Source organism: Petromyzon marinus, chromosome 40, assembly GCF_048934315.1.
Source record: "Petromyzon marinus isolate PM22_M1 ecotype Great Lakes invasive population chromosome 40, UKy_Petmar_22M1.pri1.0, whole genome shotgun sequence".
NCBI classification, from domain to species: domain Eukaryota; kingdom Metazoa; phylum Chordata; class Hyperoartia; order Petromyzontiformes; family Petromyzontidae; genus Petromyzon; species Petromyzon marinus.
The window spans coordinates 8,425,510-8,451,560 of NC_133706.1; the positions used below are offsets into that span (position 1 = coordinate 8,425,510).

At 46.1% G+C, this 26,051-nt stretch overlaps 2 protein-coding genes across 6 annotated transcripts in view; both read right to left on the reverse strand.

The window, feature by feature from the left end:
* The window catches only part of PSTPIP1 (proline-serine-threonine phosphatase interacting protein 1), a 41,004-nt gene extending 33,718 nt beyond the window's left edge, over window positions 1-7,286 (reverse strand). For all 5 annotated transcript variants that reach the window (XR_012946471.1, XM_076073078.1, XM_032968903.2 and 2 more), the window contains exons 1-4: window positions 5,530-7,286; window positions 3,050-3,150; window positions 1,015-1,089; window positions 602-636 (exon numbers count right to left, since the gene is read on the reverse strand). Coding sequence is in view for 4 of the 5 variants with exons in the window: in XM_076073078.1 (XP_075929193.1) it covers window positions 602-636; window positions 1,015-1,089; window positions 3,050-3,150; window positions 5,530-5,562 (244 nt within the window). In the remaining variant the exon portion in view is untranslated. The remainder of the gene's footprint in view (window positions 1-601; window positions 637-1,014; window positions 1,090-3,049; window positions 3,151-5,529) is intronic.
* Window positions 7,287-7,432: 146 nt separating this feature from the next.
* Window positions 7,433-25,380, reverse strand: LOC116950819 (secretory carrier-associated membrane protein 1-like). Its single transcript, XM_032968904.2, has 9 exons — window positions 25,190-25,380; window positions 21,032-21,112; window positions 20,223-20,339; window positions 18,987-19,107; window positions 17,683-17,811; window positions 15,029-15,188; window positions 14,032-14,133; window positions 13,097-13,214; window positions 7,433-11,767 (listed from the first exon to the last, which is right to left on the reverse strand). Exons 1-9 carry the CDS (start codon window positions 25,244-25,246, stop codon window positions 11,621-11,623), a joined length of 1,032 nt encoding a protein of 343 aa, XP_032824795.1. The 5' UTR covers window positions 25,247-25,380; the 3' UTR covers window positions 7,433-11,620.
* Between the last annotated feature and the right edge of the window lie 671 nt (window positions 25,381-26,051).

Consider the following 26,051-nt stretch of genomic DNA (forward strand, 5'->3'; position numbering starts at 1 on the left):
ACCGTACGTAGTCAACCGTGATAATCGGAGGTGCGGGGGGAAGGACAACAAACTAAACACAGCAAGCAGCTCTAAAGAAGCGAGTTTTCAATCCAGATTTAAAAGTGCAAAGCTCCAGTGGCGTCCTGATATCGGCACTTGCTCACTCGCCGCTCAATCATTCAATCACTCAGCCACTCACTTGCTGTTCACTCACTAACTTACTCACTCACTCACCCACTCACACTTACTCACCCACTTGCGCGCCCACTCGCTCGCCCACTCACTCAGCCACTCGCTTGCTGTTCACTCACTCACTTACTCACCAACTCACACTTAACCATTTTGCTCGCTCAGTCACCCACTTACTCAACGATTTACTCATTCACCTACTCGATCACACTCATCTACGCACTTTGCCAAATATTCTCACACTGACCTGCTCACTCACTCACTTGATCATTCACTCATGCACTCACCTGCATAATCATTCACTTGGTGAACCACTTAATCAACAGCCTGTTCGCTTGATCACTCAACCACATGCTCAGTCAAGTCGCTCTCACACTCATTCACTCACTTGCTCATTCACATACTCACCCAACACAACACTCATACTCACGTTGTTTCATGGTGTCAAAGGACTTTCGCAGAGCACTGTGATACGGAAAAGATATGGCAAACACACAAAACAAAATCAGCATTAACTCACCCGAGCATTTCCATAACATCGCCGGCCTACTCAGTTTCCCACCAAATTCATTGCTGCTGCAATAACGACGCACACATACACACAGCAGTCTACTAAATGAGTATATAAAACCCGCATTAAATGGCTGAAAACATCTTAATGTATAGAGGCCCGCAGAACTTGGGCAAACGCTGACACACGGCTCGCTGCCTGGCTGCTTTCCGGCGAGTCTGCTGCTCCTCGGCGATTCTGAGATGCAATTTTGCGCGCACGACGCTCTGATGAAAACGAAAAAGAGTAAAACGGCACGCAACGTGCGTATTGGGGAGCCGGAGGTCACTCACTTAAGCTCCGTGTTCCCTCCAGCTTTACGAGCCAGATTAATCAGATCCTTTCCGTAGCGATCCTCCAGGTTTGCTCTGGCGGGCAGTCGATGGGCGCACACACAAGGGAGACAATGAATCAATCAGCCGGCCTCTCAACAAGGCCTCCTTCCCAGCGTACAGAGAGGTTCTTGTTTTCCACTAGAAAATGCATTTTGGATTTAAAAAAAAAACGACTGCAAGCAAGCCCAATGGAGAAAGGGGTAATTCGCGTACGTTTTTGCTGTTGTGAAAATCTCACAAATATGATAGGACTAAAGAATATTTTAGAATTGTTGACTTGTACGAATGCACGTTGAACTTCTTTCGCACCGCACGTAGCCAACCGCGCTAATCGGAGGTGCGGGGGGGGGGGGGGAAGGACAACAAACTAAACACCAGCGGTTCTAAAGAAATGAGTTTTCCATCTAGATTAAAAAGTGCATAGCTCCAGTGGCTTCCTAATGCAGAAAGGAAGAGCGTTCCAGACGGCCGCAGAAGCGGCTCTGAAAGCGCGCGATGCGATGGCCACCGTCTTTGCTCGATGGCTGCGCTAAAAGCCGCTGCGAGGATCATCGGAGCGTCGCGTGATGATGGTTCATGCTCCTTGAGATGTACAAGGTGTTGTGGTTCAATTGTGGCAAGCACTTTGTGTGATGAGTTCGACCTCATGGATTATTTCGGCAACCGTATTTGCTACCGAATGCAAATTAATTGGAATTTAAATTTCGATTTAAAGCTTTCGTGACTGCAATGATTCATCTTCTTTGGTTCTTTCGGTAAAGTCACGTAGAATATTGTGAGAATATTATTGTGTTATTTTATTTTATCAATTTATTTATTTTATTCTCATTCTACGTGACTTTACCGAAAGAACCAAAGAAGAATTGGAATTTAAGTTTACAAAATTGATGGAAACGGGTTTCCCAACGTAGGCAACCGCATGACAAGTTTTGATGGCTACATGTGCATAACGGTTAGTTAACTACCAGATTTTTGTCGTTTTTTTTGCGAGATGAATTCGAATTGTGCGCCCGACATCACGTCATGCGATGAAGGGTTCTTTTCGGAATGCGGAATGCTAGCAGAGCTGCGCATTGCCCTGGGTCCGAGAACGGCCCGTGAGAAAGACATCGCAGAACTACTACTGAGATCCCTTTAAATCACTTATTTAAAACACCAAGGGAATGCTGCACTCTCCCTTATTTTGATGATCATACATTCTGGGCTGAGACCGTTAGCTCGCTATACCCGAGCAGTTTAATCACGAGAGGCTAAAAACCCACACATTCCACTCAGTGATGTAGCCATCGAGTGTGTGGGCAGTGCAACTCCATCAGAATTCAGAGACCACAAAGGCGCAGCTCGGCTCTGGTCTATGAAATACGGGGAAATTGGACAGGAGGCCACATTTATTTTGAGAATCCGAATCTTTATTAATCATGGAGAGATCCGATGAGCTGTGAAGCTCTTTTTCACAGGGTTCCAGTAGGGGCGGGTAAGAACGTGACAACTTTGCTCACAACAATGCAACAAAACTATAGGGGGTGCGAGGTACAGGAAATGTATTCAACTCACTACAATAAAATCAATTAAGAGTAAACTTCTGTTTTATTTTACCGAGCAAAGCCCACTGAGCTATCCTCTTTCGGAAGTGACCTGGCCACAAATGACAGCTCAACGAAGTGGCTCATCGTGTGGAAATTCATAGCAGCCAAATGCTCTGAACTCATGTCAATTAAAAATGTAGAAGGAAGATCCGGAACAAAATCCACGCCACCACGGTGAGAGAGACATGCACACTTTAAATATACAGGCGCCAGCGTTGGGATCGAAACCACGATCTCATGTATACCAGGCGATGTGGCTAACATCTCGCCATTCACAGCAGCCAAATAATTGAATTTCTTGCACGAGTGCCCACACTTCCCACCACCGATTTGAACCGTGGCACTCGGAAGCCCTGGACGAGCGCTGTGCATCCCGCTGAGTCCACATGGCCACCTCTCTGCGTCACCTGCTTTTGATGAGATCCTCCACGTCTTTGCACATTTTGCGTCCATCCGTGAGTCGGGCGACGAGGACATCGTAACCCACGGTGCTCGTGAAGTCGGCGCACTGCGTCATGCACCATCATCATCATCAGCAGCAGCAGCACAGGCAGCGATAGTGTAATGACAGTAGAGTCAAACCTATGGTGTGAGTGGCCTAGTGGCCACGGGAGGTAATGACAGGGGAGTCACCCTACGGTGCGAGTGGACTAGTGGCCACGGGAGATAATGTCAGGGGAGTCAGCCTGCAGTACGAATGGACTGGTGGCTGCGGGAATGGTCGAGAATAGGAGCGTGGCCAGGTGGCGGAAGAGGACGGTGGAGTCTGCTGGTGGAGCAAGCGTCTCGAACCAGCGAGAAGGTTCAGGAAAGGGGGCGTGGCCTCGGTATATAAGGGAAATGCGCGGGAGACTCGGAGCTGTCGCAGTGGGGCTCTCCGCCTGTTCAAGTGAACGTGTCGTCAATAAAAGAAACCATCTCAGGAAAGTGTATCAAGTCGTCATTACAAAAGAATGAGCACTACCAGCAACAGCGGAACCAGGTTTACAACCTCAAGGTCAACCGGCACTACGGATGCCAGCACCAAGCACTGCAACCACCCAAAAGACAAAGATCCCCCGTATAGCCTGTAACAGACTGTTGGGGCAAGTGCTGTTAGCGAGCACCTATGAAGGCCGGCACGGCACACGAGGGGGTGGCTGGCCAAAACCACGCCCGGCCGCCTTTGTCTCCCCAGTGGCGATGTGTACACACCGCACCAGGTACTCATTCGCAGCTGAGTCGACCTAGGGGAGGCCCAGGACCGATTTAGATAATCGTCACTTGTGTTAGCCGTGAGCGGGAATCGAACTCGGGTCGCCGGGTTCGTAGCGCAGCGTGCGAACCACGACCCTGCCATCACCACCGGCACCAATATTACAACCAGTGCCGTGCTGCATATATTTTCTCTAAGACTGCTCTAATATGCATACGTTCGTAGCGGTGAGTGCAGTAAGTGCGGCAATTACACTACAACACATCAGTATTTTAGTAACACGAGTCAAGTGGATAAGCTAAGTTCCTCTTGTGTTTACATTATATATCTGTAAATACTGGGGTCTCACTTAAAGGAGGTATATAAAGTGTACTGTTATTACTAATGAAGACTTGGACAGCATAACATTGCAGTATTTCATCTTAAATACACCTGAACAAAATTCCTAAAAACACAGACGGTATAAAAATGGAGATTAAAAACGATGTAGCTATAAATGCAGGTCGGAGCTTCATCTAGCAGGGGATTGACAACTGCAAATTAGAGCAGGGCTGTAACTCCATAAGTTCCGCTATAAGTTAGGTGATTCAAATACATGAAGCCAGCCGTGAGGGTTTATGTATCTGCATATGTAGGCAGGTCTAGGTTTACAAAACTGGTAATGAAAAAAACATTTTGAGGGCCTGATGGGGGACAAACCATTTGAAAACGTCTGTTTTAGTTTTTAAACCAACGTCTAGCAAGGTGTGCAGCGAGAGAGTTTAAAGCACGCTGAATCCCAACGTGACATCTGTGAAAATACTGAACATCTGTGAAAAAGAGCTTCATAGCTCATCGGGTTCCTCCAGTATAAATACACATTCTGATTCTGTCATTTCAGCAACCCATTTTTTTCTGGAACTTTTTGTAAATGTCCGTCACTAAAGCCAATATTTAACACGTAGTGTTAGGAGGTGGCTTTCGCGACCAATATTATCCATAAGAGGGGTTTTTTTTGGGTTAGATCGCGTAAATATAAGACCGAAAAAAGGAGGACGTCTCCACAATTCTGGGTGCCGCCTGATGATGTTGGTTGTCGTAATTACCAGTGAAATGTCACGGTACTCGAATTGTAAATGTTGTTGTGGGTTTAATCTCCAACACTCCGGTGTGCTGATCTAGTAACTAATTGGCACGTTTTGGTTACGTGACAGACCTTACTAGTTGGCTGTGTCGGGTGGTGGCGGGTTTAACGACACATTTATATTTACGCGATCTAACCCAAAAAAACCTCTCTTATGGATAAAACCAAAAATTATGCTGGCAAAACCCACAAATAGCAACAGCCATGATCAATCCACTGCTGAATGAAAAGCTTCCCAAGCCGTCGCCATCTCTCACGATCCTACGATTTCACAATCCGTCGAGCACCTGCGGCGATGGGCGCGGGGAGGCCTTCATCCAGCAGTGGACAGAAACCGGCTGATGATGATACTGATGATGAAACATAAGCGAAGGGTTTAATGTAGGCCAACCGCTTATGATAAGATGCGGGCTGAGAGACACTTACCTTTAAATTATCTTTACATGGGTTCACGAGAAATGTCTATATTATTATCCGTAACAAATTTTGAAATGCCCCGAGAGATTTTTTTTTGCTCTTTGACAAACTGATGGCAAGTGTCAGTGAAGGGGGTCGGTGTCGACACTTACCCAGAAAGAGTCCTTGAACCTCATTGGCATCATGCTGGCAGCTCGAGAGGACACCCGGGAACTGAGAGAGCCTTGGTAACCACGAGGGGTTTGTTTTTTTGCATTGCAAGTAGCCGATGACAAAGGGGAAGTCACGAATCGTTGCGCTGTGATAGGCTGGCGTTCCCATTTCAATGAATCGACAGCCGTGATGGGCTTGCCAATTCCTAAATATGATTGTTTTATGTAACATGCTTTATTATGTAATTGATAACGTAGCTGCAGCACGCATGGGGTGAGGTTTTATACTCCAGGCAAAGATCAGTTGAGAGCGATGTCTGCACCAGTCCTGGGGGCTTGCCCCTTTCAACAACTTGCACTCACCAGTGTGAAGTATAGTCGAACAGCACCCCCCACATCGATAACTAACAAGGCTTGGCGATACCTCCATCCAGTGGTGGCTTGACAGAGGTCTCGAAAATATTCATATCGACCAAGGCTGAAATACATTTGGAAAACCCTACCCAGGCGGAGGATGCAGTTTATGAACCTCTTCGCCGTACTCAATAGGACAGCAAGGTGGAAGCAACACGTAGGGAGCGAGGAGTTGATGGGACGTAATTATTGGCTACTCCATAAGATGTTTTGTTGGGTGAGAACGCGTGAAAGTGTCGTTAAACCCGCCACAACAAATTAGTGGGGGTTGTCACGTAAACAAAACATGGCAATTCGTTATTAGTTCAGCACACCGGTGTGTTGGAGAATGAACCCACAACAATAACATTTTGAGCACGACGTTTCGCCGGCAATTACAACCAGCATAATCAAGCGACGGCCAGAATTGATCGCGAAAGCCTACGTGTTACACTATTTACTTCGATAAAACCCCAAGCTGTCTTCCCATGACTTTCCCCATCAGGAGGGATTTGTTGTCTTGGCCGTCACCGATTGTCACTCGGTTGTTCCACAATGCTGCAGAATCTCACCCAGCTCCCTAATTTATTTTCCAGATGTGCAACGCAACGCTCCCCCCCACCACCACCACCACGTGTCTTGGCTCGCTCAGTAATTCACGTAATACGCTTCTCGCGTCTCCCGGCGGTCCTAGGTTCCCCTTGCCCCAGGTTTCCGTCTTCGCTGTTGTAACATGACCCAAGACTGAAAATAGTCAACACTAAATAATCAACAGCGGCATAATCAATCTACTGCAGCATGAAGGTCTTCCAACGTCATTTCCAACATGGGCTGTGTGATCACATTTCGATTTAAAGCTCTGTCGTCCCGACAGTTTTGTTCCTTCACCTGAAGAAGGCTACTTGTGTTGTGGCCGAAACGTCGTGAGAATTTTATTGTTTTATTTCATTATTTTATTCTCATTCTACGTGACTTTACCGAAAGAACCAAAGAAGATGTGTGATCATACTTTATCAAGGTGGCCAGTGTGCGTGTTGATGGCCCAGAACCGGTTCAGATATCACCCGCCAGTAATGTCATCCGTGCCACCGTCGCTAACCACTGCGCCACCACCCCACCCCACCCAGTGCAATGATTATTATTGTTGTCACGCCACTGCTACCCTTGATCCTTTTCTTAAAATACGCACGAGGGCCCTTTTTGAGGCTGAAGTGGCCTCAGTGCAAGAGATGAGTGTGCATTGAACGCGGCCAAAGTATTTTTTCCAATGTGAGCCGCGAACTGGCTAGATGCGCAGGAGAGGATGGATACCGCCGCCGTAAACAGCGCAGATGAACGGCAAAACTGTGAACTCCTCGTGCTGTGGTGGAGCACGATCCTGTGGATTAGGTGGAGACGGGCAGACCGGCCCCCGAGTGGCGGCGCGAGTTTGATAAGATCAAAAGGAACTGGGCACGAGGACACGAACGGAGAAACACAGAAAAGAGGGTCACGTGCGGCACACGCAGCCTTCGGATCAATAATTTTATGCTTTAATCCAATGATGTCGCCCACTTTTGCAAAACATCACAGTACAGGACATCGCCTCCAGTGAGACATTTAAGAGTGCATTCTTGAACACGCAGCCTTTCCAAATTCCACAGGGAGGACGTTGTGGAGGTGAACAAAATCAAAACGTAACTTTGCACGCGTGAAAACTATATGGTGTGGGAGGTGGGGGGGCTAATCTGGCACTCTAGGTTGGAACGCGTGGGGAAAGAAAGGCAGTGGTGAGAATGGGCCACCCGAATCCACCCCAACCCCGCACAATCGAACCTTTGGCCACGTCAGGATGCTTGAGCGATGCTAAATTGTCGCTCAATTTGCATGCGGACAACTCCATCCCCCTTGCGTACATAGCAAGTTAGCCCATGCAAAACAGCACCAGGTTAGGCCTTCAAAAAAAAACCAGTTGGTTCTGGGCCACAAGGCGTGCGCAGTGGACGCCGTATCCCAGCCGAGTGTCGGAACGTGCACGGCTTGTCCCGCCAAACGGTTGTGCGCGCGTTTTGTTGAAATTTAAGATTTGCACTCACTTCGATCGCTGCCGAGATTTTTGCAAAGTTGCGACATTCATGGCTACAAGTCGCCCATGCATTATAACGGTCCACCGTGTAACTCTATCTAGTGCCTCACTCAATGTAAACGACCATGGACCTAATGGGGGAAAAAAAAAAAAGACAAAACAAAAAAGAAAAACACACCTAATGATAGAGTTGCAACCCATTTACATCCCACTCGACAATTTGGAAAATAACTTAGGTATTCTAAAATTGCTTTCCCCCACCGGCAACGGGTCCGACGGAAACGCATCGGGCAAAAACTCTCGAGCAGAAACCAAGAGCACCGTGGACCGGCAGCATGAACAGCACGTCAGATGAAACACGGAGCATGCTGTCCAAAGACGTACGCACGCCATAAGACCTCGTTTCCACACGACCACCTTCTCTGGAATGGCTTCCCATGTGCAGGATTCACTTGTGAACAGAGGAGGAAGTGACATCATCCGGGCCCCCCCCCCCCCCCCACACTCCCACTCTACTCACTGGAAAAACCACGAAGTCAAGGAGGGGTGCCAAAATATTACACCGACGGCAATGAGGTCATTTGACAAACGGGCAACACGACATTTTATTCTTGCATGCAGGGCAATCGGTCTGCCGGTCACGACGCGGCTGTCGGGGACGCGGCTTGGCGACGCGATGACATGTTTCGACGCGAACCGTGCCCTGCAGGGTGGCTTCATGCTACCGCGATGTTTAAAGCGCACAGGAGGCAGCGGTGTCGTGTCCAGAGACCCGGCAGCGCACCGCACCGCACCGCACCCTCCCCCCCCACCACCACTGCACCAACACGAGTGAGCACCCACCACCCTGGGCTCAATGGAATGGGGGACTTTCGTAGCCACGGGCTGGGTGAAATATAAAGTCACTAAAGTACAATAGTAATTTTTACTCTCTCACCGACATATTTAATAACCTTAAACACGTATATGTGTGTGTGTGCCTATACATACATAAAATCAATTACTTGACTTTAACACTATTTACTTTCATGGATCGGTTGTGGTTCAGATATGAGTGAGCAGCTCTACATTTTAATTCGTTGTATTGGGTCCTGACCTTTGAAAGAAAAAAGGGGCTTCCCTTGTTTCGTTTTTGCACGAGACTCATTAATACCGCTACGGTTTTTCTGAAACAAGGCAGGAGGAATGACATCGAGGTCTTGCTTCTTTTCTCGTCTCCGTGCCTTCATCACGAATGGCTCCGAGTTTGGGACGCCATGAATTCCTACAGCCACATCAACCTTAGTGTGTTTACAGTTTTTAGTAGCTTCAAAACAGTATAAATAATTGCAATAAGGAACAAACTACCGCTGTAATCATACCAACAAGTGTGGACAGTGCACTGCGAGATGGGTACAGGTAGACAGAGGTCAAGAGAGTCTATTTTAAATTGTAACTCACTTACAGAATGCTAATGACACCGAAACCAGTAAACGATGACCAAATAGACTGGAGACTAGGGCGTCCATCACCAATCATTAATCGTGTTGCAACCGGAGTAATCTGTTACGCAATCAATTAACTCTACTGCAGATAAGCAAGGTAGTGAATTGCAGTACACAAATTACATTCCGGATTACATTCTATGACGTCGCGAACGTCATCGTTTCCTCTCCCCCCCCCACCCCAACCCCCCCCTTGCTGATCACTCGCACCGCCGCTCTGGCCGGGGTGACCACGCGAAACAAACTCTTTGGGACACACGCGTCCCCGTACACAAGAGAATGTTAAAAACCTCTAAAATACGCGTACATATTTACGTAATCAAAACAGGGGAAGGAAACGACAAACAAACAAAAGCACTTCGAATAGTGAGAAAGCAATCGCAGAATAATTCCCTAAAATACGTAAGCAGCTTCTAATCAGAAGGCCGGGGGCTGTGACTCGGGAAGTTTTACGGAGAAACCGAGAGGGCTTGAGGTTGCCGGCCTCCATGCGACGTGACTCCGCCAATGCAGCGCGCGTGCGCTGTGTATGGATCACGCTACGCGCGCAAGGACGCAGGCACTCGCACTCCATTGCACGTGTTTACAGATCGACACAAAAACATTAAAACGCAGAATCGGCTGCTACTGCGGCCAACTTCGCGGGGGGGGGGGGGGGGGGGGGGAATGGGTGGCGTAATAGGAAGAAGACGACGAAGACAAGAAGAAGAAAAGAAAAACCAACACAACATGCAGAAAACAAAAATCGCATTGCCACGTCTTGTTAAACTCAACCCCAAGTCTGGAAGCAGTTCGCACAACAACCGCACACGCTTGCCCTCATGTTCCCTTTGTTGAAAAACAAAGGGAACATTTTACCTTAGCAGACTTCAGAAGACCTGGCTGCCACCTGCTGACGGGCCACCCACACTGCTTTCTTGAGCTGTTAAGTGATGCACAGCTGAGCGATGCAAGTCACTAAAAGCTGACAATTTTTGGAATGTGGGTGACCTGACGGTCCAACCTTGCTCAGGATTAACTCTTTCCCATCCCGAGACGTCCGCACCGCTGAATCTCGGAACGTGCAAGCGGTCAGCGTTAATTTTAATTAGAGAGGCGTAGCGCCGCTGTTTTTAAAGACAACACGCTCACCGCAGAGAACTGTAGCGGCATAACCGCACTGACAGCTGGCACCAAACTGTGCCACAAGCCCTCCCGCATTGGCCTTCTACTTCCGATTCCGCTCCGATGACGTGCTCGTCGCGAACGTCATCGGAACGGAATCGCAAAAAAAAACTCATGTCGTAGATGTACGTCATCAGTACATGTAGTTCATCAGTACATGTACGTCATCAGTACATGTACGTCATCGAAATGGGAAAGGGTTAAGAGACAATGACAAAAACAAGAATTGTGAGTGACCACCGTAAATGTAAATTTACACCAATATTCATCGTACCTTAGCCCGTCCATGCTTACAAATGCTGCTCAATAGCATTTGCTTTGTGGTCTGGTAACACTCAATAGTGTATTCATTTCCCAGAAGTGCTTGCAACATTGTGTACTTATTTGAGGCTGAACAGACATTGGAGGGGTCCAAAACTGATCATTTCAAGTCCTATCAATGTGGAATAGGATTTCAAGTTGGGATTCCCGGGATAAAAAGATGCAGCAAGTGCCATGCCACCTCTGCATCGAATTTAAGTGATATTTAAAGGGCTTCAATGTGGCTGCAGGTTGTTACCAAGAGGCAATAAAGGCATTCAAACCAAGTCATTATGCCAAAGAAAGACACTATACAGGGGGCATCGGCAAAGAATGTGCAGGGAATCGTGCACCAAGTATCGGAAAATACGTGGCATCTGCGAGCGTGCTAAATACGCTCCTTGCATCACCGGTATCCTCCCACAATCCCCTGCATGACCACGTTCGGAAATAACTGGGTGGTATTTACACCCGCGCTCTAAAACCGCACGACGCAGCATTATAAACCGGTGCAAAACTTGTCCACTGCGAAGCGTCGGAAGAGAGGGGGGGGGTGTGTAGTTGTAAAGGAGTACAGCGCAGGGCAGGCAGGCGGGGGGCATGGGCTGCATGGCTGTGTGATGGGTGGACAGACGAACTGACAGATAGATGGACAGGCATTGAGAGGCGCCTGCAAGGTGCCCGTTCAGTTAGGGGTGAACGTGTTCCTTGCAGCGCTGGTAGCCGCCGTCGCGGCCGCGTTCTGCACCGTTCGGTTGGACATGACGCCCGTGGCGAATTCCTGCTGCGCCTTCTCGAAGCTGGCGCCCGTCTGTCGGTACAGCGAGTGCACCTACGGCACGGGCGACAGGGGCAGGGCACGCAGGCACTGTCAGAGGGCAAAATGCCAAAGCCAAAAGAAGAAAAAATGACGCGTGGACCATTCGCGAGAATAACGTTAATGCTCGCGGGCAAGCGCGCAGCATGCGTATAATATCACTTGTTTGCCACGCATGTGTCAATCGACACCACGAACACCTTGGCAAACGAGATGTTCCATTTCAGGGGATTTTCCAGGTGAAATATTTTAAGAAATTGAAGAGCAGCCCATGGTTGAGACGCCGGGAATTGGACAGCAGCTCTGCTGAGGTTGACGCATTTTTGGCCAGCCAGGCCCGGGACAACAAGGTGGGTCCCTACGACCACGGATTTGGTTTTATAAGTTTTGGGTCCCAATTACCAATACCACTTTTTATCCTAAAGTTATGTTTCCCAGATCATCTTTTCAAGAGTCATCATGCACCCCCTCCCCCTGCTCCCAATACAGACAGGCAGGTGGCCAGAGCTAAAGCATAAATGCATTCGATCATAGTGGAAAAGAGTTGAAAATTGAACAGTGGTAAAGGCTGGGGGACATGCATGGTGAGTCATGGTCAGGAGTAAGGCTAGTGCCAGATGGATAGTTGATGAGCATAGGAGTTGGGCTCTACACTCACAACAGCTTTCCCCATTACCACTTTATGCTCAATTTCACGTTTGGCTTTTATAGCGGGTCCCATCCATATGACCGCTCAAGATATGGGCTAAATCTCAGCCAATTCATGCCTTTCGCAACTGGGGCCAGGACCTGGGGCAAGATCATAATCCTGTCCTGCTATGAACTAAACGTTTAGCTTAGATTGCCAAAGTGCTCATTTAAATCAAGAGAATAATTTGGTTAATATTCACAAAACGTAATCCATTTTCGGGACTATATTCTCCAAAAATATTTTAGGGGAGCTCATCGCCACTGCCTTCAGCTTTTTTGGACACTGGAGACAGTAACGTGTGACAAACAATGAAAGCCAATCGCAAGCCACCAGATGGACAGGCTGGCAGACCAAACATCAAATATGCATATTAAGTTCTTATTATTATGAGCCTGAAAGTAAATCACCCTGACAGCCTGAAAATTATATATGCCCAGTGTCTATACCATCGTCTTAAGATGCAGGTGAAATGAGCCGACACATAAATACACGTTGTACTATCTTGTAAAGGAATTGGTCAAATATCCAAATGTATGACTCTCCTGGAAGACTTCTGACTGGGTGAAGCTTTCATCTGGAAATATAGAGAATAATTATAATTTATGATTATCCCAACAAGCCAAGCCCATAGGGCTGTCTGCACGGGCGCCCACCTTCTTGAGCATGACCACGGAGAGCACAGCCGACCCGGTGAAGAAGGCGGCCAGCAACATGAGGATGATGCCGACACCGATGCTGTGGTTCAGCGCCTCCAGAGACGCGATCCAACCGCTGTGAATGACACGGCGACGTGCAACAGTGTGTGAGCGTGAGCCCAACGGAGTGTGCGTGGTACCCTCTAAGTTCCAACCACAGCACGAGTTAACACAGCAGCCGCATATAAACCACATGGGCCATGTGAGAGACTCGTCCATAAGTGCGTCATTTGGAAAATCACGATGACCACGTTTAAGTATTTTATCATTTTTACAGCTCCTGTAAATCCACTGGTGCATGAAGGCCACCCGATGCCACCATTGGAAGTTGCTTGACCATACTTCACCATGCTGGTCAGCATGGCTTGGTAAAAGGGGTTCAGCTCAGGGATGGATTCATATATAATGCGCCACTGATGTTCGTAGCGGCCAGAAATCTAATTCAGGTTACTGGGTTCATCACATCGTGTACTAACCGCTGCACCAAACAATCCATGTTTATAGATAACACGCGCCGGTTGGTTAAGGCGGTCGCCTGGCCCAGGACCGGTTCCGATATTCACTCACCACTGATGTTAGGTGTGGCCAGAGATTGAGCTCAGGTCGTTGAGTTCACAGTGCAGTAAGCAAACAACTGCGTTACCGCTCAACCGTTCTTTGTCATGAATTAAGATGAAAGCCTGCGTCAGTCAATGTGGGAAACGGAGCCTTACATTGCAATGGCAAAACAGGAGCAGTTTTTTTGGGAATGTACGCCCTCCTTTCGTATTAATTTTAACAGCAGACGCCGAACTTTGGGATTCACCAGGAAGTTCAATAATCCGGCGTTAGGCGGCACAACACCACAATTTGCCAGGCGCCGGGAACAGGGAGAAAGCCACCCAGGCACGTACCAGTTTCCCCAGCCCGGGATGCCGATGGACTGCATCACGTGCACCACAAACTGGCAGAAGAAGATGAAGAAGAAGAGGAAGAAGTTGAAGGAGCTGTCACTCCTGGAAGGGGAGGTGAAAACAAACATAACATTGTTAAAATCGTCGACTGGAAACACGTCTCAGCACGTACAATGTGTTCCTTACTGGTCATGAAGCATAAGCCAAATCATTTTGCCAAGTGAATTGTCGAAACTTGAATGTGTTCACAAAGGAACAAATGCCCAGCAGCAAGAATGAGAGTTAGGTTCATGTAACTCGTTGGCTTGTCGTAGCTATTATGATTTGCTGGATTTTATTCTGAATTTCTTAATTTTCTGCTCAAGTGGCTTGGCATAATTTCAAGAAAACCAAAGATATTAGTTGATAAAATGGTTGTGATTATTATTCAACATACGGTGAGCTGAAGAAAAATTGGTAATTGGCGTGTTTAAACACTTGTACACGTGACAATTTCATTTATTTGGTTATATCAGGTGATAGAGGGTCTTGAGACACAAATTAGGTCAGATAATCACATTTAGAAACATCACTGAAACAACCAGTTTTATAAACACGCGTTTAGAGTATCTGGCTGCAATAAAGTTCCACGTGATAAGCCACTTCGTTGAGCTACCATTTGTGGACAGGTCCCTTCTAAAAAAGAGCTGTATAGCTCAGTGAGCCTTACATAGTAAAATAATAAGTAATAAATTTTGATTTAAAGCTTTCGTGACTGCAGCAATTCATATTCTTAGCTCTTTCGGTAAAGTCACGTTATTGTTATCTTTCGGTAAAGTCACGTTATTGTTTCCCTTCAACGTGACTTTACCGAAAGAGCTAAGAATATAATAAGTCATGTTACTTCACTAACAAAAATAATTCTGAGTTAAGCGAAACAATTATAAAAAAAAACTGGGAATCTGGAGACTCTTAAGGAAGGCTTACCACCCCCCAAAAACGTGGTGCGGGTACCGACCTGAATGCCTTGTAGACCGGCCGGAACCAGCACACAAAGGAGCACGGCGTGAAGAGCAGGAACCAGAGGATGGCCATGCCAAAGTCGATGCCACGCGCCGTGTTCACGCAGAACCACGCCAAGCAGCCCAGCAGGTTCAGGAACAGCGTGACTGCATGGACTTCAGAACCAGAATCAAAATATGTATTCAAACTGCAGGAATCCAATGAGCTATACAGCTATTTTTCGTAGATGTTCAGTAGGGGCGGGTAAGAACGATATGCAAGCGTGCGCACAGTACGTTTGCGTTGTTTGTGGGTTCTTTTATAAACAGCCCAATTAACTCATGAGCTAGCGATGATAATCGCACTGCAGCGTGCGTATTCGGCACGTAATAACGTGCCTCTCCAGCAATTTAATGAATTGTCACCCTTCGGGGCAGTGATTATTTGCAAGAATCAATTCCTTTTTGTCTCATATTGACCATCTCCGACGGAATTGCTTCTCGTTTATACATTTAAGAAAATATTGCTTAAAATAAATGTTCATGAATTGTCAACACCTAATTTCAAACAGACAGAAATCAATTTGCGGATTGAGTCACGAATCAATTCTATAATTGGTATCCTGACATGCCTAGTACAACTGTCATCAAATAACAATGGTCTCAATTGTAAGCATGAACCACGAGTGATTATTCCACATTTCTACGACGGGGAACACTCTCTATATAAAGACAATCAATCTTGATGATACCAATGAGCAGTACAGCTTCACAAAGTGGTAATCATTTTAAGCAACCCCAGAGTAATGACGACGATAATTATGAACGGATTGAAAAATTTCGTATATATTTAAATAGTTTGTCGTTTAGTTCCATTTATAAGCCTTTTGCCTATTTCACTCTTGAAGGATTCCTTGCTTATGGGGGTTGTTTGACCATACTTCACCACAATGACCAGTGCGTGTCAAAGAAGGGGGTATTCCAGAATAAATTTAGATATCACTTGCCAGCGGTGACAGCTGTGGCAGGGAATCAAACTCGGGTGACCGGATTCATCGTACAGTGCACCAACAACTGCACCTCCACTTCACCCCAATTTGCTAATGACCAACCACTACTTACACGGCAGCTTAAATATTCAATTACTAAAAGAATAAAACGGGACTTTGGGTAAACTGTCACTGATTACTTACTCCAATGGTGCTCAGGCAGCTGAATACTGGCAGCCAATTACTTTAAGGATACAGAAATCCCTGAAATGGAGTTTATTTGCTCCACTTCACTGATTAATATTGAGCGCAGGTAGGATTTGGTTCTCCCTTGCAGGGTGATGGACTCGAAAGAAAATAGCCGTGTGTCCAATGACCATGTCGTTCACAAAACGCCTATCCACGCACTGCTGTGGTCTAAACATGCTGACATTTGGAATTTAAACAAAAGATTTGGTGATACTGCATTGGCAATGGTGCACAAGCACAAATATACAAAAAACCCTCACATCCGTCCATAACACTGCCTTAAAAATAGAAAATATATAATCAGTTACCTATAATAGGTGACGTTTCAGGCAATAGCCCTTCTTCACGAGCCTATGTGCCCGAAATGTAACCTATTATACACCTTTATCGTTTTAACGCCACAGTGTTACAGACGAATGTCTTGTTTTAATAAATGTTACATGTGTAGCTTTTGTGGCTTTCGGTCCAAGTTTGACAACATTTCCCCATGCATGGTAATCTCCTTTGGATTAATATTAGAAGCGTAACAATTCACCTCTCACCCCGACCCACAATTTAATGAATTATCAGGATGGGGGGAGGGGCTGCGGGCCACCGATTAAAGAATCAATTTTATTTTTAACAATTCGATCAATGTAGCGCCTGTTGTGACTGCAGGGTTCAAGTGAACGAACCAAAAATTACTGATTCTTACATGCATAATTCGGGTTATCGTAAGAATCACTTTTCATTGCGGAACTGACGCATTGTTAAATGGAAAATAGGGCTGGTAAGTAAGCATGTCATGATTCATCCCCCCCTACCTTGTTAAGATTTGATTTTAAAATTTAGAAATTTTGCATCATTTGTCCTGAATCAATGGTACTGTCAGTCTCGTTTGACCTACATTGATTGTTCTATTTGCGTAAAACAATCACCTTTTAATTAAGTTTTAGGATAAAGTTGGACTAAGTTGGCATGCAATGAATAGAAATGCATTAATATATCAATTTAAAAAAATGTTTATTTCACTCACAAGACAATATTTGACTCGTGCATGTATGAATACATTATATATGATAAAAAAATACTAATGTTCATTTCGGTTAATAGAACAAAAAGGCAGAATGTGATAAAAAAAAGAATAAGACAATATCAAGGACATAGTACAAACTAAACAAATTATTGTTCCCTGAATCCATCTTGAGACCCTAAAACTCAACACATTAATCAATAACACTGTGGCCTTAAAAGGAAAATATATAATAACCAATGTTTTAGGCATTGGCCCTTCTTCATAGGAGACCCTAAAATCTGGACAAATCACTTAATTTCTGGAGAGTAAAACAATGCATAGCCGTGCACGTCACTATAAAGTAAGACCCCTGTGTTCTTTGGGTCGGATCTTCTTTCAAGGAGGGTGCGAGCAAGTGAATGCCAGAGCGGAGACCTACACATCCACATGTAGTAGAGCATCCGCACGGTCTTCTGGAACTCCACCGGGATCTCGACGGGAATGTCCTGGTAGAAGCACGGCCCCACAGGACACTGCGTGGGCAGCGGGGGCCAGTTGTTCTTCTTCACTGTGGAACACGGCACACAGCGGGGCAGCCAGCTCACAACGCTTCAAGGTTCACGGGCAGGCTGAGGCACCTGGGTTATTGCCAGAGGTGAGCGGGGAGGTGTCATAATGCCAGGAGATGGTACTGTTGCATTATCCCAGGGGGTCGGCAACCAAAATAACAAGAAGAGCCATCGTGTTAGAATTCGATGAAAAAAAGAAAACTCAATATTTCAAGAGCCGCAATGCACGTGGATACGAGATGGTGGTGGTCCTTAATAAAAAGGGTCTCGAACCAGTCCTTAAATAGCCACGTGAAGCTCCGGAGCCGCACAATGCCGACCCGTGTTATCCCCTCGCACGTGCGACTCTCACCGGGTACTCTATTTTCTTTCAACACAGCAAACATCCCAATGCAGGACCCTCCTACATTGGGGTATATATATATACACACGCATATCTGAATTTGACTCGGTGTTGTCTACATCACGAGGGACATTTAGAAATCATTAACTGTATGGAGCACGTAATGATTTTTTATTGAGGACTAGTAAAACATGTGTACTGTAGCAGATTTCATGGACGGGAATTTGAGAAACCCTAGGTGAGAACGTATTTGGTGAGGGGTATATGGGTGAATGAATTTGGTTTCAAGATCAGAGGGTTAAGATTGGTGTCAAAGTAATGGGATCTGTTAATATGGGAGTGTGAGTGTCAGGGGAACTCTTTTTCAGTGACTGTGTCACTGCATGCCAATGTATAAGTACGACTGTATCCGTGCAAATGTGTGAGTACAGCTGTGTGCCAGAGCAGTTATATTTAAACTAAACTATTTAAACATTTTTTTTATTTTACCAGGTAAGGCCCACCGAGCTATACAGCTCTTTTACAGAAGCGACCTGGCCACAAATGATATCTCAATAAATGCGGATTATCATGTGAAAATGTACAGCAGCCAAATACTCTAAATGCATGTTCCTAAATGTGGAGGGAAAAATCAGAGGAACCAGAGAAAAATCCACTCCACCACGAGGTGAACATGGCAAGCTCAAAATATACAGCAGACGTCAGGGGTCGGGATCGAACCCACGACCTCCTATATACCGAGCGAGGTAGTAAACATCTCGCCACCGTGGCGCCCCTTTAGTTTGGCTGCACGAGCTGCCAGGAAGGGGGCTGCTGGGACAAGCAGCTCACCGGCTCCTGGCTGTGTCTGCATCTCACGCTCGCGTCGATCCAATTCCGCCGCCTTCTTCTCCAGCTCCTCCTGCCTCCGCAGCAGATCCGCCTGTGCCGCCGCCGCCGATGCCGAAGGTCCCTGTGGCATCAAAGTACCGGCGCAGTCACCGCACCGAACCACTACCGACTCTTCTCTTACTCATTAATCATATTCCTTGGTTCTTTCGGTAAAGTCACGTAGAAGGGAAATAATAAAAATAATAAAATAAAGCTGTATTTTTTCTTATTTTATCATTTCCCTTCTACGTGACTTTGCCGAAAGAACCAAGAATATGAATCCCTGCGGTCACGAAAGCTTTAAATCGAAATCATTAATCAGTCATTACAAGTCGACTGATGAAGAGGCTGAACAAACTTCTTCCACTCCTTGCTTTCTGTGGCCACGGCGATCGCTTCCTGTAAATGTACCACCACTACACAGGGCACTAAAGTTTACGCAGGGCAGCTGCGTAACGTTAACGATGACAGCGGCGAGCTCTTGCCATGACTGAGTTGTGTGACGCCTTTTGGCGTCTTCTGGTCCAACACCAGTGGAGACTAGGCTCTAAGAAAAGCCGTCTCAGGTGTGGACCAATCAAATTCAAGGACAGTGCATATTATTATCAGAGTTGTCTCTTTTGTTTGCATTTTGACTGCTTGTGTTGTGGTTATTGCAAACATGATGCCTTGAATAAAGATGTCAGTGTTTGTGCCAGTTAAAAGGGTAAAACCTATTACTATATCTTGTTACTGGCAAAGAAGGTCTCATAATGACTGCAACTCTTGATTCTTTTTTTTTCATTAAAGCAGCCTCAATTGTTCGCCAGATACGATCTCACGACCCACTTACATAATAGGTAAATGCTAACCCTGTCGGACAAATAAAAGCATTTGAACAATGTGGCTACAATACTGCCTCTTTGAGTTGGTGGCCCAAAACAAGGCTGTGTGCAATTATAGATGCAGTACGATTAAGTGATGTCCAAGGCACGATGGGAGGACCAATCCACAAATTACGAGGAGAAACGCATGCCTGAAACAGTTACACAGAATCATATTCCTGGTTCTTTCGGTAAAGTCACGTAGAAGGGAAACAATAAAATAATACGTGACTTAACCGAAAGGACCAAGAATATGAATCCCTGCAGTCACGAAAGCTTTCAATCAAAAGTTACAGAATCATTTCACATTCCAGGTCACACAGTGTTGTCACACCTGTGTGCCATAACCTCCAGAGCCCTGGGCTGTGTAGGGGGGCGGCTCCTCCGTGGGCTGCATGACGGCCGGTTGGGAGGTGGGCAGCACCGCAGGCGTGGCTCCAACCAAGGCGCCCTGCGAATGGACCGTGCCACAATCACGTTTCGAACAGACGGTGGCGCAGCAAAACCCAGCTCAAACGGGCAGCTTGCGCGAAGTTATTCTGTTGTTGTTGTTGTTGATTAATGAATTGGTGAAGCATGCAGTCTGTTTAAAGTGGAGTTAAACACCCTGTTGAGTACGCTCACAGAGACTGGCCTTTTTGTACTGGCATACAAATATATGCATTTTTAGTTCATTATTGACATAAAATATTAATATTACAGCATAAAAGTAATAACAATACAACCATGAAATGCAGTTTAATAGTATCATAATAAACCTAATACAGTGATTCAAAGAACATTCTAATAATTTATAAGTGCTACAAAATGCATACATTAAATGATATATATATAAAACCAAGACTGTAATAAACCCAATATATTGTCTGATAAGAGTTTTACAATATGCATAGCCAGGCAGCGAAAACATAACACAAAAAACATTACAATATCAATGAACAATAACAACCTCACCTGCTCATTCGCACCCTCATACATGACTCTTAACACTGCTTACTTACCCATCTAAACAATGACTAAACTCTCAAACATTCAACACAGCTCCTTCTACTACCGCCGCCATCATCAGCTTCATTAACATTGTATTGGTATCGGATTTCTCAGCAGGCTGGTGATCTCAAAGGGTGTCAAGAGCTCACGCACCGGCTTCGAGCCATCGCCAAACGGGTTGTAGTCGTTGAGGGCGGGCTGGGTCTGCCTCGTCACCTGTGTCACGGCGGGGTCCTGGGGTCAAATGACACACGTACACATGTAAGGGGTGGATGCACGCGATAGGTGGATCTTCTTAGGTCAGGTTTTTCCAAAAAAAATAACTCTGCTTGGTCACCAGCAGATGAACGCTAATGGAAGGATATTGCTACCACTTTCAGGGATCCCCGCAGATAAGAGGATAATTGTAGTGCCTGCAGAGACTACTTTAGATTGTAGAAAATGGGAACAGGTTGATTTCGTCACGCGACTCCACTGATTGGAAAAACTAAATGTGACCAATATAATCGACTTAGCACCAGTGGCGACCTCTTCTGGATGCATCTCCTACCACGAATAGGATAACTCCACTGATCTGTGAAAACACTGCTAATAAGAGGTTCGACAATTTAATTAATAAAACTAAATTATCTTTAAAATCCTTTTAGGTTTCATTGAGTTTTTTTTAAAGATTGTATTGTTTTATTCCACTGAAATGTTTGTCCAAAATATTAATTTTGGCAATGAAGTTATAATATTCATGTATGTACGTACATATTTTTAAGTTCCAAAAGATAACGATTAGCATGCTTCAATGCACGAAAATATTAACAATTGGCTCATCTGGTACGCATTTTAAAGATGTCAGCAGATAAACAATAAATAAATACCTCTGCAGTCTCCACAATTCCTACAGAAATTCAACTACATAGTCGGTTCACTGATGTTGGTATGATAATAAATGTAAGGTTGCCAGATTAAATGTCAGCCGGGGGGTCGACATTATCGTAATAATCATTCATCCCTCTGGGGGACGACAAAACAGACACCACTAGTGGGAAGCCAAAAGTGGTCAGTTTATTAAGAGGCTGCCTCAAAACCTCGAGGAAGGGTAATTTCCACCACTGGCTCATCAGGGCTGCCAACATCGGTGGCAACCATTCCATTGCCGGTTTGAGTGCCAACACAGTGGTGAATATGAAGTATTTATATTCATAAAGCAGTTCAGTTCTATAGTTTAGTTTTTCACGAGGTTTATGCAATGGGACTTTCGGCAAATTATGTTGATAAGCAATTGTTATGTGGGAGTAAACTGGAGTACCCACGCATATGGCGACCACACCAGACTCCGCACAGAAAGATTAAAACAAACTAGAGCCAATCCTACAGCAACTGGAACTGAAAAAGACCCCTTGTATAGCCTTAACAGACTGTTGGGGCAAGTGCTGTTAGCGAGCACCTATGAAGGTCCGAACGGCACACGAGGGGGTGGGTGGCCAGCAGCACGCCCTTGTCTCCCGAGTGGCGATGTTTTTACGCACCGCATCAGGTACTCATTTGAGGCTTAGTCGACATAGGGAAGGTCCAAGACCGGTTCAGATAATCGTCACTGTTGGCTGTGAGAGGGAATTGTACTCGGGTCGTCAGGTTCGTAGCGCAGCGCTAATTGCTACACTACCGCTCTCCCACAACTAGTACACACTGATGGTTACACGCACTAACCAGGCTAAATACCGCTTTGCTTCCAAAATCTGGTGAGATCAAACGCATTCCCGGTGATTCAATAAGCAACTAAAACAATACACATACAGGAATTATTATACATGATTGAACTACTGCTTGATGATAGCCTCTCCAAAGTCATGAGCATCTCTAAAATAAAACGGTTAACGTTATACTTTCCTAGATTCACTACCCGGTTTCGCCCGGGACTTGGAATCTTGTCTCGGATTAATTTCATATTCCCTTATATTTCACTGAAAAACCCTGAAAAAAATTGATGCTTGCAAGAAAGAAAAAAGCCGAACAAATCAATTTAACTAACTGGGATGTTTTTCACTGAAGGAAATGCAACCTTAACCCACTTATACGTGAGGTCGATTTAGGCAAAGGAATGACGTGGCGAGCTGAAAATTGTCGCGTTCCCTTAGAAATTCCAGACAGAATAAGCTGTGCAAATTTCATGACGTCAGAGCTCAGCGTTCGAGAGTTTTTGCTGCTTCACACAAACAGATGTATTTTCTGCTTTATATTTAAGAGCGAGCTTAAAATAGTCGCGTTGACTTAGAACATCGAGACAGCTGTGCCGCGCATTCGTGCGGGATACACGGCCTACGCGGAGGGTGGTGGGGGGGGATGCGTGACGTCAGCAGGCACACTGCGTAACGCTGCCGCATGCGGGTGACATCAAAGATGTGACGTCACCGCACACTTGCCGTGCAAAATATATTATGTGCATTATTGCACCCCTCCCCCCAAAACACAAAAGTCTATTTTTATACTTTTTGCAGTGTGTACAGTCTGGAAGCTACCCACATGGCAAATTTCAAGTTTGTAGCATGTCGGGAAGTATGCTAAACATTTCGAACAGACACACACATTCACAAATTTCCCTTTTATATATATAGAAAAAGCACAGCAACACGGCTCGGCTGAGAGCTACTGGGCCAGTTTAATTGGGCACTTGAGTTCGACTCCCAGTGACTGCGCTATTCAGCACACATCCTGTAATCTGAAGACCCAGATTACTATCAATGCATAATTCCCAGGCCGTTCATGACTTCCGTGACACAATTCAGAAGAACTGAGCACTGTGCATCTATGTCAGTATTAATTCAAGGTGACGAAATAATCAACATGATCAAAGTGCTTCACCTGTTCTAAAGTTGATGTGAATGAGTCACAAGAGCAAGCATGTCAGTGTGTACCAGGGTGAGGGTAATACCCAATCGTCAGCTGCATAAGGAAGTAATGTCAGTTAAAATATTAATGACCAAAAGGTTGCGAGGTGAACTCAAGTCGTACCAGCGAGTAAAATACAAGAATACAAGGCGTTCATCCTGTCCTATTGTCACTCTTGAGCTGACGGGGAAGGAAAATAATTTAAACAAGCGGCCACAGGAGACCATCCGTGATGTTAGTCCACAACAGAGGACATGGCCTCTCTGCAAGTGCCACTACAGATTCCCAGATATTTTGCAGCCACTGTTACCTGCCGGTTGCGTCACCCTTAAAACAGAAGTGTAGGGCTCAATTGGGCTTGAGTCGGTCGATACGCTGTCAAATTGACATCTGTCAAACATCGATGGCTGTTACACCATTCACAAGAGAAGATCAGACAATTGTGCGCCTGTCAATACGATTCTACATAAACATCGATGACTCGATGACATTTTGCACAGCAGCAGATCGCTCTGCTAACGTGAGCGCGAATCGAGGTGAACATCACTTCCTGCATTCCGCTGTTCTAAGATTTAACGACCAGTCGTTGTTCACCTACATCCCTTTAAATTCCAGGTTAAAATAAATAACTCCGCTGATATCATTCGCAAGAGGAGACCACGGGATGTACATGGCTTGAACTAAACTCCTATTGCCCGGTTTACACGAAGCTATTATATATGCTGGTGCGACAACTCAATTCAAATGTCAACCAGTTCACAAATAGTTCACAAGAGACTTCAGTACGTAAATGTGTCGGTATATCTACTATATAAACACCAACTTATTCCGTGGCACAGTTCACGGTATAAATCCAACGCGAACATCATTGGTATCGTGGCCGTTAACGACAAAGCCACTGTGTAGTTGTGTATCCGTGATGGCGTGGGATATAAACATTCACAGGCCCCGCGGTACACAGCTTGAAAGAGACTACTTCAGCATCCGCATCAGTATACAGCGCGTAAGTCACACTTGATGTATAAACACCACGACTATTAAGCGAAGCACATTAACGCGTACTGGTATAAATACCAAACACCGACTGCCTGACACAGTACCCAGCGCATACACACACACACATCACTGCGCGTACCGAATTTCACGATCCTCGCAGCTCAACTAAAACCACTCAAGGCGGTTACCCGTGTACTGTAATCACCTCCGGCGTACCTAATTAGTTAAAGAATTAAGCCATTAAGCGTCATCTCGCTCGCCGCTCGTTGTGTAACTAACCCGGGCAAACGGGTCTTCTGGCCTGGTTGTCCATGCCGGCTGACAAGTCTCAAACCCGGTAGGGCTACTAGGCCAGACCGTTGACCGCCCCCCCCTCACCCACCACCCCAGCCGCAGTCTCCAGTCAACCGCGAACAAAACTGCGCGTGAACGCACCCGAAAAGGACTGTTGACCTCTGGGTCGGCGAAGGGGTTACTGTCGAAGTCCGACATGGTCGTCGTGTGTCCTCGCGCGCCGCCGAGGGGGAAGGAAGAGGCCAAAGCGACGGAACGGATCCCAACTCGCCCGTCACAGGAGCCGTCGCTGAGAAGATGTCGGACGCGCCGTGACGTCACCACCACGGGCGACGTCACGTGCCGGGGGGGGCCCTCGTGAAGTGGCGCGGGGTAGGCGGGGGGGGGCTTGATCAGGGTTCTTGGGTTTCAATGGGCACGTGGGTTCTTGGGTTTCAATGGGCATGTGGGTTCTTGGGTTTCAACTGGCATGTGGGTTCTTGGGTTTCAATGGGCATGTGGGTTCTTGGGTTTCAATGGGCATGTGGGTTCTTGGGTTTCAATGGGCATTTGGGTTCTTGGGTTTCAATGGGCATGTGGGTTCTTGGGTTTCAATGGGCATGTGGGTTCTTGGGTTTCAATAGGCATGTGGGTTCTTGGGTTTCAATGGGCATGTGGGTTCTTGGGTTTCAATGGGCATGTGGGTTCTTGGGTTTCAATGGGCATGTGGGTTCTTGGGTTTCAATGGGCATGTGGGTTCTTGGGTTTCAATGGGCATGTGGGTTCTTGGGTTTCAATGGGCATGTGGGTTCTTGGGTTTCAATGGGCATGTGGGTTCTTGGGTTTCAATGGGCATGTGGGTTCTTGGGTTTCAATGGGCATGTGGGTTCTTGGGTTTCAAAGGGCATGTGGGTTCTTGGGTTCGAATGGGCATGTGGGTTCTTGGGTTTCAATGGGCATGTGGGTTCTTGGATTTCAATGGGCATGTGGGTTCTTGGTTTTCAACTGGCATGTGGTTCTTGGG

Bases quoted from the DNA above. Each gene is read 5' to 3' on its own strand.
- LOC116950819 (XM_032968904.2), bottom strand. From the start codon at position 25,246: ATGTCGGACTTCGACAGTAACCCCTTCGCCGACCCAGAGGTCAACAGT. The intron at 20,340-21,031 runs GTGCGTGAGCTC...GTCCATTCGCAG, and splicing joins TTGGCGATGGCTCGAAGCCG to GGCGCCTTGGTTGGAGCCAC. The intron at 14,134-15,028 runs GTCGGTACCCGC...CTCCCCTTCCAG, and splicing joins CCGGTCTACAAGGCATTCAG to GAGTGACAGCTCCTTCAACT.